At 42.1% G+C, this 12,730-nt stretch overlaps 1 protein-coding gene across 1 annotated transcript in view; it reads left to right on the forward strand.

Annotated features, from left to right (window-relative positions):
* The window catches only part of CAP2 (cyclase associated actin cytoskeleton regulatory protein 2), a 140,111-nt gene that overhangs the window by 111,561 nt on the left and 15,820 nt on the right, over positions 1-12,730 (forward strand). The window contains exons 8-9 of the mRNA XM_005898225.3: positions 9,222-9,411; positions 11,422-11,597. Coding sequence (XP_005898287.1) covers positions 9,222-9,411; positions 11,422-11,597 — 366 coding nt within the window. The remainder of the gene's footprint in view (positions 1-9,221; positions 9,412-11,421; positions 11,598-12,730) is intronic.

Below are 12,730 nucleotides of genomic sequence, written 5' to 3' on the forward strand. Positions count from 1 at the left end.
GGGCCTTCAGTTCAGTTCAGTTCAGTCGCTCAGTCGTGTCCAACTGTTTGCGACCCCATGAACTGCAGCACGCCAGGCCTCCCTGTCCATCACCAACTCCAGGAGTCCACCCAAACCCATGTCCATCAAGTCAGTGATGCCATCCAACCATCTCATCCTCTGTTATCCCCTTCTCCTCCTGCCCTCAATCTTTCCCAGCATCAGGGTCTTTTCAAATGAGTCAGCTCTTTGCATCAGGTGGCCAAAGTATTGGAGTTTCAGCTTCAACATCAGTCCTTCCAATGAACACCCAGGACTGATCTCCTTTAAGATGGACTGGTTGGATCTCCTTGCAGTCCAAGGGACTCTCAAGAGTCTTCTCCAACACCACAGTTCAAAAGTATCAATTCTTCGGCGCTCAGCTTTCTTTATAGTCCAACTCTCACATCTATACAGGGTTAAACACAGACAATATCCAAAAGCTTTTGCTAAATTGAACACAGTAATTGGTAATCATATTTCTTCACAGTGAAATTTCCAGAGGGTTATTCCACTAACTACATATTGTGTTCATTGTTTAAGAGCCATGTAAATACTATTCCTTTATTTCTTTTATCAAGCGATGGCAATGGAAATCGACAGTGCCTTTTCTTATCAATCAGTTCAGCCACTCAGTGGTATTCGACTCTTTGCAACCCTAAAAGAACTGCAGCATGCCAGGCTTCTCTGTCCATCACCAGTTCCCAGAGCTTGCTCACATTCATGTTCATCGAATTGGTGACGCCATCCAACCATTTCATCCTCCGTCATCCCCTTCTCCTCCTGCCTTCAGTCTTTCCCAGCATCAGGGTTTTTCCAAGGAGTCGATTCTTGCCTTTTCTTATAGGAAGCGGCAAATGCCTTCCCTGCACCTGTCCCCATTCCTTGCCATCCCCAGTTGGTATAAACTCAGGAAATGCAAGCTAATATTAGATTAACCAAAAAGCTTTTCCTATGAAGAGATGGAGGAAAGGTACAGATTGTCTTTTAAAGGTAAAATAAGCCCTTCGTAGAATATAACCTAGAGCTTAGCCCAGACTTATGGTCCAGGTTGCATCCTTGATTTAAGCAGAGCTAATCACAGATGCTTTCCCAGACCTTTCCCGTGAAATTTAGAACTGAAATTAAGACAAAAGTTACTTTATCTTAGTGTGCCTCAGCTGTAAACCTCAGAAGATGTTGATGCTTCTATTTACTTTTCCTAAGTAAATAATGTAAATAATACAGCGTGTGCATTCTCAGCCATGTCTGACTCTTTGCGACCCCATGGACTGTAGCCCACCAGGCTCCTTCTGTCCTTGGAATCTTCCAGGCAAGAGTACTGGGTTGCCATTCCTTCTCCAGGGCATCTTCCCAAACGAGGGATTGAAGCCGAGTGTCTTGAGTCTTCTGCATTGGGAGGCAGATTATTTATCATTGCAGTACCTGGGAAGCAAATAATGCAGAGTCAAATGTCAGTCATGTCTCGTGACCGAAAAAACCAAAGCATGAAACAAACAGAAGCAGTACTGTAACAAATTCAGTAAAGACTTTGGAAATAGTCCATACTGAAAAAACATCTTTAGAAAAAGATGGTTTACAAATAATACAGAGCCAAACATAAATCATCTTTTTTTAAAGATTTTTTTTTTTTTGATGTGGACCATTTTCAAAGTCTATGTTGAGTTTGTTACAATATTGCTTCTGTTTCATGTTTGGTGCTTTGGCCACAAGATATATGGGGCCTTAGTTCCCCGACCAGGGATAGAGCCTGCACCCTCTGCACTGAAGGTGAAGTCCTAACCACTGGACTGCCAGGGAAGTCCCTTAAGTCATCTCCATAACAGCTTTCATTTGGCCTCAGCTCCCACCCTAACTTCTGCCGTTTACCAAGTACAGATAACCTAAGAAATACAGTTATTTCTCTATGACTCTAAAATCCAGAAGCAAAACAAAAACTTCACTGCAGTGATAGTTCAGACCTATGCTTTTCTGACGAATGAAGTCATTGTCCAGATAATTCACGCTCCATGTCACTCTTGGCCTTATAATTGCTGCCTATCTGTAGTGTGTGTCTTTGAGGGATATCTTTAACTATCTTTAACTATCTTTAGCTATCTTTAACTCTGGAAATTTTTCCCATAGAAAATTTAATTTTATCTCTCCTTTTTTATGATAAATTGTATTTTCAAGCTGCCATGGCTGGCAGACAAGAAAAAAAGACAATCTGGGAATCCCAGATTTGGTCCACAGAGCAATAGCAAAAAAAAAGGCCAAACTCATCATTAAAGCTACTTATGAAGACAATTTATGCAACTTGAGCAATTAGATTGTGTTCCACGTATTCTTCTGGAATCCGCTTTGAGGGTTTGGTCAGCTCTTGTCAGACTTCTCTGCTTTGGGTATTGTAAAGCAGAAATCACCACCTATGTTTTTGAAGGGTCACATCCAGATCTATAAATTAGGAAACGATAAGCATAAAGATAAGCTTCCCTGGTGGCTCAGTTGGTAAAGAACCTGCCTGCAGCAGACCTGAGTTCAATCCCTGGGTTGGGAAGATCCCCTAGAGGAGGGTATGGCAACCCACTCCAGTATTCCTTCCTGGAGAATCCCCAGGGACAGAGGAGCCTGGCAGGCTACAGTCCATTGGATCACAAAGAGTCAGACACGACTGAGCAACTAAGCACACACAAGCTTAAAGACTCTAAGTTACTGGTTTGTAGACTGTGTAAGGTATTTGCAGGCTGTTTTCCAGTTTACAGCTATTTTTCCTTCTCTGAAGGGACTTTGTTTCTTGTTCTTTTTTCATCTGCTGCCATATTTCACATCTTTCCAGGTCATCAAAGTAACATACAGAGAGTCCAGGGAGGGTGGGAAGAATGGAGATGAGGAAACCATCAGAGATCATTGGCGAAACCATGAGATCTGGGTTCTCGTTATCTTTCCTCTTGTACGTGTCTTAAGTTAGGGAGGTTAGCGTCTCAAGAAAAGTGATCAAAATGTGCCCTACATTTCCTTCATAATTGTGGAAATATCTTTTCATTTTGATGGTCTATAAGTACCCTTGGTATTTTTACGGAAACTTGAAATTCAAGTAGTGTTCTGTTACCATAGGTGAAATAGAAAATATTCCCTAAATTGACTTTAAAAATTATTAACAAATATATGCTTAAAATATTATGTAGCTCTTCATTGTAATATTTTTTTTGACAATTCTGTTTTCTTGGAAAAGCCCCCAGAAATTTTGTTTTCCTTGGCAGAAGTCTCAAAATTATAGGAAGTGATAAGAATAGGAGATTAGAGACTAAAATCACAAATTCACTTTGGTTTATACTCATGTTGCAGAGGATGATCATCCGTTAGTTTATGTGCAATCTTTTTTCTTGAATATGGTTGTCTGCCAATAAAAGTGTGATATAAATATGAATGTAAAATGTGTAAGTACTTATGGAAATTTAAAAATTTGGAAATGTATCAATTTCACCAAGTTCTTAATCAAAGTACGTCTTGCAGAAAATAGAAAGAAACTAGTTTTAACATCTAAACTATAAACAACCCTAAATCATGAATTCATGAAGTATTTTTTACTGCTATGAAAGCTAGTTTATGTATATGGAAAGTCAGTCTTTAGTTATGAAACTGTAGTTCTTTCTTTTAATCCCTCCCTCTTATTGTGATATGTGAGAGGCTTATCCTATTTATGTGCCATGTTACACAAGATCATCTGAGAATCTTTTTCTTTGGAAAAACTAATAGACAGCATTGGCCAAAAAGTTCCATTATAAAATCCTGTGAATTCCTGTAGTTTTAGCAGGTTAATGTAAGTCCATTTGTGACTGAAATGGCTTTATGATTTCTAAACACTTTTTTTAGTGTGTAATTGGACACAGGTACCTGGAGAGCGTTAACTGTAAGCCAGGTGATTAATGGACCAAGCTGGCTCTGAGATGGACAGCCAAAGAGAGAACCTGACCACAAAGCTGAAGACAGTCATCTGTGTGGGCATGAAGGGGCATTGAGGTGGTGGCCATAAGGAAAGGGTGTGAGGTGGGCAGGAAAACCCATAAACAGAGCCACTTCGTGTCAGCTGTTCCGTTTTCTCACTTTATCTATGATTTCCACAAATCCTTAAAGGCAGGTAGCTCAGAATATTACTGTCACTAAGCTGGTTTCATGGAAGAAACATCGTAACTAAAGCTCTGTTGTGTGGGCCAGAATCCACCTGTTCCAAGAGACTGTCACAGAATATTTTGATTTTCTTGGTCTCTAGCTTTTAAGAAGTCAGTGAAAACACAGACCAAGATGTGGGTCGCCAGGCCTGTTCATGAAGTTGGAGATCACTGTTACCTGTATATACATCTGTCCCTCAGGGGCTCTCCTTACAGGACCTCTGTGCTCTGTAGACCATTCGATGCTATGGCCCCAGCTTAAGCCACCCCAGCAATTCTCCGGCTCTCTTGACCCCACTGTCCTGAGAAGAGCCAGCCAGAGCCCACACTGGGCCGCCAGGGACTCCTGTTCACGTGAGTCACAACACATGAAACTCCATCTGCAACGACTTGTGCGCTCAGCATTCCCACTAGATCATGACTTTCTTAACAAACAAGACGTATGCCTGCTTCCTCATCATCCACCCAGTTCCTTTCAAGGTTGCTCTTGGCAAATGTTGAATGGACAAATGAGTCTATTCTAATTCACTTTCAATCTATTGAAGAGTTAGGTTCTATTTAGATCAGATCATTTGCTCTTGCTATGGTTGAATTTGAAAAATCTTAGACTTTAAAAAGTGAAAGTTGAAAATTTCCCCAAAAGGGTAATTATTAAGTAGAATATCTTCAATGGAAAATTTTTCTTTGAAGCTGATTTCTTTTTTTTGTTTTGCTTAAATGGCTATATTTCACTTTTTGCTCAATTTTTGTCACAAAGACATAAAAACCTCCATATAAAAGCACCCTATTAGTCCTACTTTCAACAAACTCAACAAAATGGATAATTGGAGTCCCGTCCTCTCCAAATTAACTGGATAACTAAGACTGTGGTGTGTGTTGTGGGGGATAGAAGTGGTTGTTTAATTACACCAGCAAAACAGTGTGGAGATTTCATTTAAGAACTAGAAGTAGTTTCCCTTTCAGAATAAAACCTAAATTCCGAAGTAATAAAATAAATAATTATTTCAAGTAATATTTAATGAAAATATTCTGATTCATTTTAGTATATAAATATATTACATGTAATATAATTATATGGAGAGTATACATAACCAAAACTTTACAAGCTTTCCACATGCCCACATACAATGGTTTCATTATTTCATAGTTATCATTCATATATTTAAAGTCAGAGGAAGCAGCTGTTCCCAAGACAGTTGAAATTAATTTAGAGAAAGGGATTTGCAGACGTTTTTAAAAGTCTTTGTGCCTCCCTTTCCTGACTCAAAAGTAAATAATCAAGCATCTGCTCTCAAAATTAATCTTGATAGAGCTTTCAAAAGCAGCATTTTTAGGTTATGTGCTGTGTTCATACAACATAAGTTAACTTTTGTACCCTGAGTATAGCCATTTAAAATCATAAATTTCAGAGCAAGTACCCCATTACTGGCACCAGTGGGTACTCAGGAAAAGTGGACGAGCAAGAGTCTAACTGCTAGAATGAGGGTACAGAGTCTGAACAAACCAGCGTCAAGAGTGACTTGCTGCTGAGATGCCAATACTGAAGACTTCTTTATCCCATGGGATAAGGCCCGGCTCCAGAGTTGGCTGTAGGAGCCGGGTCAGCTGCCGAGGCATTGGAGGGATGGAGCAAGTAGTGGAGATAAAAATTAAATTATTACACCACCACCCAGTACTTCATGGATATTCAAGCCAGAGGCCCACGAGCAACACTATGTACATGTTAGTAGAGTTAGTTGCTCAATCGTGTCCGACTTTTTCCGACCCCACGGACTATAGCTGCTAGGCTTCTTTGTCCATGGGCTTCTCCAGGCAAGAATACTGGAGTGGTTAGCCATTCCCTTCTCCAGCGGATCCTCCGGACCCAGAGATTGAACCTAGGTCTCCCGCATTGCGGGCAGATTCTTTACCGTTTGAGCCATCAGGGAAGCCCACGTATATCATGGGTAACCCATGCCTCTGATTTTTTAATTGATTGACTACTTTTTTTTCACCTGAATATAGCAAAAAGGATTTCCCCTGAAGAAAATTTTAGGATCAAGCAGATATGTGCTTGAATTATATTGCTGCCATTTACTGGCCATTGAATATTTGGTCAGCCTTTCTGACTTCCTGCTTTATTTTCTGTTAGAGGGGGAATTTCAGTCTTACTAATATTGTGATGACTAAGATTAATCTCAGCACAAAGCATAGAGTGTTTCTTCCCAAACTTGTCCACACACTGGAATCACCCAGGGAGCTTCAGAAAGTACAGAGGCCCATGTTCCACCTCCCCAGAGTGTTCCTGCTTGGGAATTTCTAACAGATCCCCAGATGATTCTAAAGTTCAGATAAATTTGGGGACCCTTGGCATTGAGCCTGTCCTAAACTGAGCATTAAAGTGAGTGAAGTGAAGTCGCTCAGTCGTGTCCGACTCTTTGCAACCCCATGGACTGTAGCCTGCCAGACTCCTCCCTCCATGGAATTCTCCAGGCAAGAGTACTGGAGTGGGTTGCCATTTCCTTCTCCAGGGGATCTTCCTGACCCAGGGATCGAACCCAGGTCTCCCGCATTCCAGGCAGACGCTTTAACCTCTGAGCCACCAGGGAAGCCCACTGAACACTAAGTATCTGTTAAATGAGTGGGAACAACCAGTGCCTGGCAAGTGTGAGATTTTCCAGAATTCTTGGCTCCCTTTCCTTCCCTGACCATCTCCCCCTGTCTTAAGGAAACACCTGAAGACAGTGTCAGGCTGTGACTCCAGTCGATGCAGCTGCCACTCATGCCAGGCAAAGGAGAGCACAGAGAGCTCTGGTCCCACATGCCTGCAGGAGAAGAGCAGGTGGCAAAGATCAGTTCATTGTGTGGCGCAGCCTAGGGCAAGCCTGCTAAGGGAATGCCTGATTTGCCTTCGAGGACACTGTGCATGGAAAGCCCCTGAGTGCTGCTTGTCACGTCACCCTGGAAACTATAGAGCCTGGGCTACACCCTTATTGGAGCCAGAAACGAGCCAGAACATACAAAGGATAAACCAAAGGCAGAGTTTCAACTGGTCCTGAGTTCTCTTATTTTTTTGGCTTTTATAGTCAACATTTGTTGCAGTAAATCCTTTGTTTGGTGTTCCCGGGTCAGCCATCCGAATGTATCATAGTTCCAAGAAGTTGAATATGTGGCTTAATTGGTTTCAGTGTCCTTTAATGGCTCTTGGAGAGAGGCTGTGAATTCTGAGAGCGAGGGAACCATCTAAGTCGTTCTAAGATTTAGAAGCCCGTCTCCCCTTTCCACAAAACAGGAGATCTTTAAAGCTGCAGGGTTTCAGATGTGGGGGAGGGGCCTGGCCCTTCACTGACTGAGTTATGATATGCTTATGAGTAAGAGTAATATGTTGTGGCTCTGAGTGTCTGGAACCGAGGACTGGAATAGTGTTAGATGTGCAAATCTTGTATTTTATGCTGTTTATGATTCCCAGCAAATTCTCACATTTCACCCCAGTAACAAAATAGGGAATGTTTAAGATACTGAAAAAAAATTGGTCTGTCTCATGAACTGTGCAGTTATTTTCTACTTGACCCAAGAATCCCAATGGAGTCAGACGTTTATCAGGAGTTCTTCCTGATAAACAAACAAACAAAAAAAATTACAAATTACAATGTCAAGAGATGAGAACTCCCAGCCTACTCAGTTTTAAAGATATTCATTCTCAATAAGAGAAGGATTTTCAGGATAATATTTTCAGGATAATTCTCACTTAATAGGGATTATATAAGTACTTTGAAAAGAGTGTAGATTTTTCAACTGAAAAGTACCACAGGTAAAAAGTTCCTGATATTGACACTTTGTAATACTTCCATGTTTATGAAAATAAGTGTCTGCTGTCTTTGTTAATACTTAGCAGTAATGTTGATGTTTTACACATTGTGTTTGGTATTGAAAACATATTAATATAAGCCTCAATCGCATTTTCATCACTCTCAATTTTCAAAGTTTCTGATCTTTTAATTGAACTAACTTACCATTCTTTATCATAGGCATACAGCTTTTCTCCAGGTTTAAAAATAAAACGGTGTATAACACCAGGTTATAGTGTATGTGTGTTTCTATCCTACTAGTTTTAAACTCTGTGACAACTTTGTCTATGGGGTCCTCTCAAAACATTGAGACAAATCCCTCTATTTTCTATCAATCACCTTTTAGTGACATCTGAATTTGTTAGAACTTCATATTGAAAACAAAGATTGAACTTTGCATAGCAGAGAAGAGAGAAAGCATGAGCCTTGATCAGGCAAAAATACAGTTTTCTCTGGTTTACAAACAGTTAGCATTAGACGAACCAAATCATCAGAAGGATCCCGGGCCCTGATCACCTGCGTGTTTGACAGACATGCCGGTTACATGTGATCCTCACTTGGGGTTCAGTTTGAGGCTTACATACTTGAAAAACAAGTCCTGGAGAATGTTTCAGTATTTCTTTTCTTAGCTGCTCAGAAGGCTAACCACTGAAACTTTTTCACCTCCCTCCCTCTCATTGGATGGTTGCTATTCCGTGTCCCCAAAGAATCCTCTTATCAGTTGCGCCACTCTTTTCTTGTGATTATCAATTGGCCAAAGCCCAGTTTCATTCATATCCCGAGCTTTGGACATGAACCTATGGCTTTGTTTTCCTGATGCTGGGAAAGATTGAAGGCAGGAGGAGAGGATGAGATGGTTGGATGGCATCACCGACTGAATGGACATGAGTTTGAGCAAGCTCCAGAAGTTGGTGATGGACAGGGAACCCTGGCGTGCTGTAGGCCAAGGGGTCACAGAGTGGGACACGACCGAGCAACTGAACTGAGTGGGCAAGCTCCTGCACATGCAGTTTCTACGTCATGCTCTGTGTTCCCAAGACAAACCCCCACTCGGTCCCAGGTCTTTGGAAACAGATCCATGATGCACAGGTGTATTCCTAGGTGCCCTCTGTGAATCTCAAACCCCAATCTCTCACTGACAACAGGTTCTCAGTGATGCTGGCAGAATCTCAGTTCTCAGCAAGGGCATCATTTCAGTAACGTGCTTTCCATCTTCTCTCTCCCGCAGGGTCCGGTCGCATCAACTGCGTCAGCATTGTCTGTCCTCTCCCTTGGGCCTGGCCTTCCTCCACCCCCGCCTCCCCCGCCTCCTCCAGGGCCACCTCTGCTTTTTGAGAGTGAGGGCATAAAAGAACCGTCCTCTCCTTCACGCTCAGCTTTATTTGCACAACTTAACCAAGGGGAGGCAATTACAAAAGGTGAGAAAACCAGGCCTTGAGGCTGTCTCCCTCTGGCTCCAGGCACACAGATCCCCTGGAGCCCACGGTGATGGATACATCATTCCATTTCAGTCTCCAGTATACAGGGAACTATGAGATCATGGGCTCAGTGGGCTTCTGGGTGGATCAAAAAGAACTCAAGGGATTCTAGTTTCAAGTTGACCAATGCACTGTATCACTACTTCAGCCCCTGACACTCCAACACCAGCTCCAACCAAGGCATCAAGATCAAGTATTTAGAACCTCTGTCCTCAAGCAGTGTATGGGCTTGTCAAAGAATTATATCATTGAACTACCTTTGTCTTCATAGTGAATGGTTACTTTTTTTTAATCATACACTTAATAAAGTCATTATTGACTATGCCAAAGCCTTTGACTGATGGATCACAATAAACAGTGGAAAATTCTGAAAGAGATGGGAATACCAGACCACCTGACCTGCCTCTTGAGAAACCTGTATGCAGGTCAGGAAGCAAGGTTAGAACTGGACATGGGAACAACAGACTGGTTCCAAATAGGAAAAGGAGTATGTCAAGGCTGTATATTGTCACCCTGCTTATTTAACTTATATGCAGAGAACATCAAGAGAAATGCTGGGCTGGAAGAAGCACAAGCTGGAATCAAGATTGCTGGGAGAAATATCAATAACCTCACATATGCAGATGACACCACCCTTATGGCAGAAAGTGAAGAAGAACTAAAGAGCCTCTTGATGAAAGTAAAAGAGGAGAGTGAAAAAGTTGGCTTAAAGCTCAACATTCAGAAAACTAAGATCATGGCATCTGGTCCCATCACTTCATGAGAAATAGATAGGGAAACAGTGGAAATGGTGACAGACTTTTTTTTTTTTTGGCTCCAAAATCACTGCAGATGGTGATTGCAGCCATGAAATTAAAAGACGCTTACTCCTTGGAAGGAAAGTTATGACCAACCTAGACAGCATATTAAAAAGCAGAGACATTACTTTGTCAACAAAGGTCCATCTGGTCAAAGCTATGGTTTTTCCAGTAGTCATGTATGGATGTGAGAGGTGGACTATAAAGAAAGCTGAACGCCGAAGAATTGATGCTTTTGAACTGTGGTGTTGGAGAAGACTCTTGAGAGTCCCTTGGACTGCAAGGAGATGCAACCAGTTCATCCTAAAGATCAGTCCTGGGTGTTCACTGGAAGGACTGATGTTGAAGCTGAAACTCCAATACTTTGGCCACCTGATGCAAAGAGCTGAGTCATTTGAAAAGACCCTGGTGCTGGGAAAGATTGAGGGCAGGAGGAGAAGGGGACGACAGAGGATAAGATGGTTGGATGGCATCACCGACTCAGTGGACATGAGTTTGGATAAACTACAGGAGTTGGTAATGGACAGGGAGGCCTGGCGTGCTGTGGTTCGTGGGGTTACAAAGAATCAGACCCGACTGAGCAACTGAACTGAACTGAATAAAGTCATGTTTCCAAAAACCTTATGCAAATATATTTTTGTTTTGTATGGGCAATAGGAATTATGGTATAAGTGTTCTTATGCGCTGGGCTGGGAGCCAAGGACCAAAAAATTGAACAGTTTTTCTGGCTCCAGCTGGCTGCATTGTCCCCTCATCTGTAAAGGAAGAGAATGAACTTATAACCGTTAAATCGATTCTGACCTATGTTTGCTGAAATGCCCTAACTTTTTAGACTATATCTAGGTAATGATTTGGCCACAACAGAAGTAAATCATCGAATTCTTTCTGGTGAGGTAGCTTTTTTGCATAATTTTATCTATCATCTTATCTCCAAAAAGAAGTTCCTCCAATTAAAAACTACTTAACAGTGCTTATATCAACTCTAAACATATGCAGGTCTCAGGCTCTGCATACTAACCTTGAGAAAACACTCAACTGCTAAAATAACATTACTAAAAATTCTTAGGCCGTTTACATCATGTTCATCCAGAAAGTAGGGACGTTTCCCTTTGCATATGATGTAAAGAAATGTGTCTCTGTGTTACCTTCCCAGGACTCCGGCATGTTACAGATGACCAGAAGACATACAAGAATCCCAACCTACGGGCTCATGGAGGACAATCTCCATCTCCTACGAAAAGCCACACTCCAGGCCCCAAGTCTCCCCAGTCTCATCCTTCTAAGAAACACGCTCCTGTGTTAGAGCTGGAAGGGAAGAAATGGAGAGTGGTGAGTGAAGCCCTTTAACTGTATTCCTGATATACTCCAATGAAAGGAGCAATGGCTAAACTGTTTGCCAAGGCCTTAAGGATTTCTAAGGCTTCCCAGGTGGTGCTAGTAATAAAGAACATGTTTGCCAGTGCAGGCAGTGTAAGAGACACGGGTTTGACCCCTGAGTCGGAAAGATCCCTTGGAGGAAGGCATGGTAACTCACTCCCGTATCCTTGCCTGGAAAATCCCATGAACAGAGGAGCCTGGCAGGCTACAGTCCATGGGGTCAGAGAGTCGTACATGACTGAAGTGACTTAGCAGTAGCACTAAGGATTTCTAAGTGAAAAGACAGAGACACAAGTCACTTTGTAGAAACCAAGGCCTTTCTGAATGCTTCCATAAGTGTTTTTTGGTTTTCATTCTTCTCATGTATTTTTTCTTCAACTTCCTCAAAATTATTCTTTAAACTCTGGTAAAGTGCACATGACAGAAAATTTACCGTCTTAGCCTTGACGTGTGCATTCAGTGGCATTAAGTACCATCGGACTGCTGTGCAGCCATCACCACCATCCATCCACAGAACTCTCTTCATCTGTCAGAACTGAAGCTCTGTATGCCTTCAACAGTAATTCTCCACTCCCCCTCTCTTCAGCCCCTGGCAACCACCTTTCTACTTTCTGTCTCTATGAATCTGACTCCTCTGTCAGTGAATTTTAATCTGTGCCCCATCTATTGTAGGATCTACTGTAGGATGTTTCATTCTGTTCCACTGACCAAGGTGCTGATATAACCTACTGAGTCACCCATCATTTTCACCATTGTCTGAGCAGGACAGGACACTTTGTATGTGGATGGAAGCTGGTACCCCCTGTCAATCCAGTATGAAAATGTTAGTTACTCAGTCATGTCGGACTCTTTGCAGCCCCATGGACTGTAGCCCATGGAAGGAATTCTCCAGGCAAGAATGCTAGAGTGGGTAGCCATTCCCTTCTCCAGAAGATCTTCCCATCCCAGAGATTGAACCCAGGTCTTCTTTATTATTGCAAGTGGATTCTTTACCATGTGAGCCATCAGGGAAACCCTGCCAATCCAGGGGGCTTCCCTAAAGGTGGAGGAACAAAGTCCCCAGAAAGGTTGTTGTGCTCTGAAAA

This window comes from Bos mutus, chromosome 23 (genome assembly GCF_027580195.1).
Source record: "Bos mutus isolate GX-2022 chromosome 23, NWIPB_WYAK_1.1, whole genome shotgun sequence".
Lineage (NCBI taxonomy): Eukaryota > Metazoa > Chordata > Mammalia > Artiodactyla > Bovidae > Bos > Bos mutus.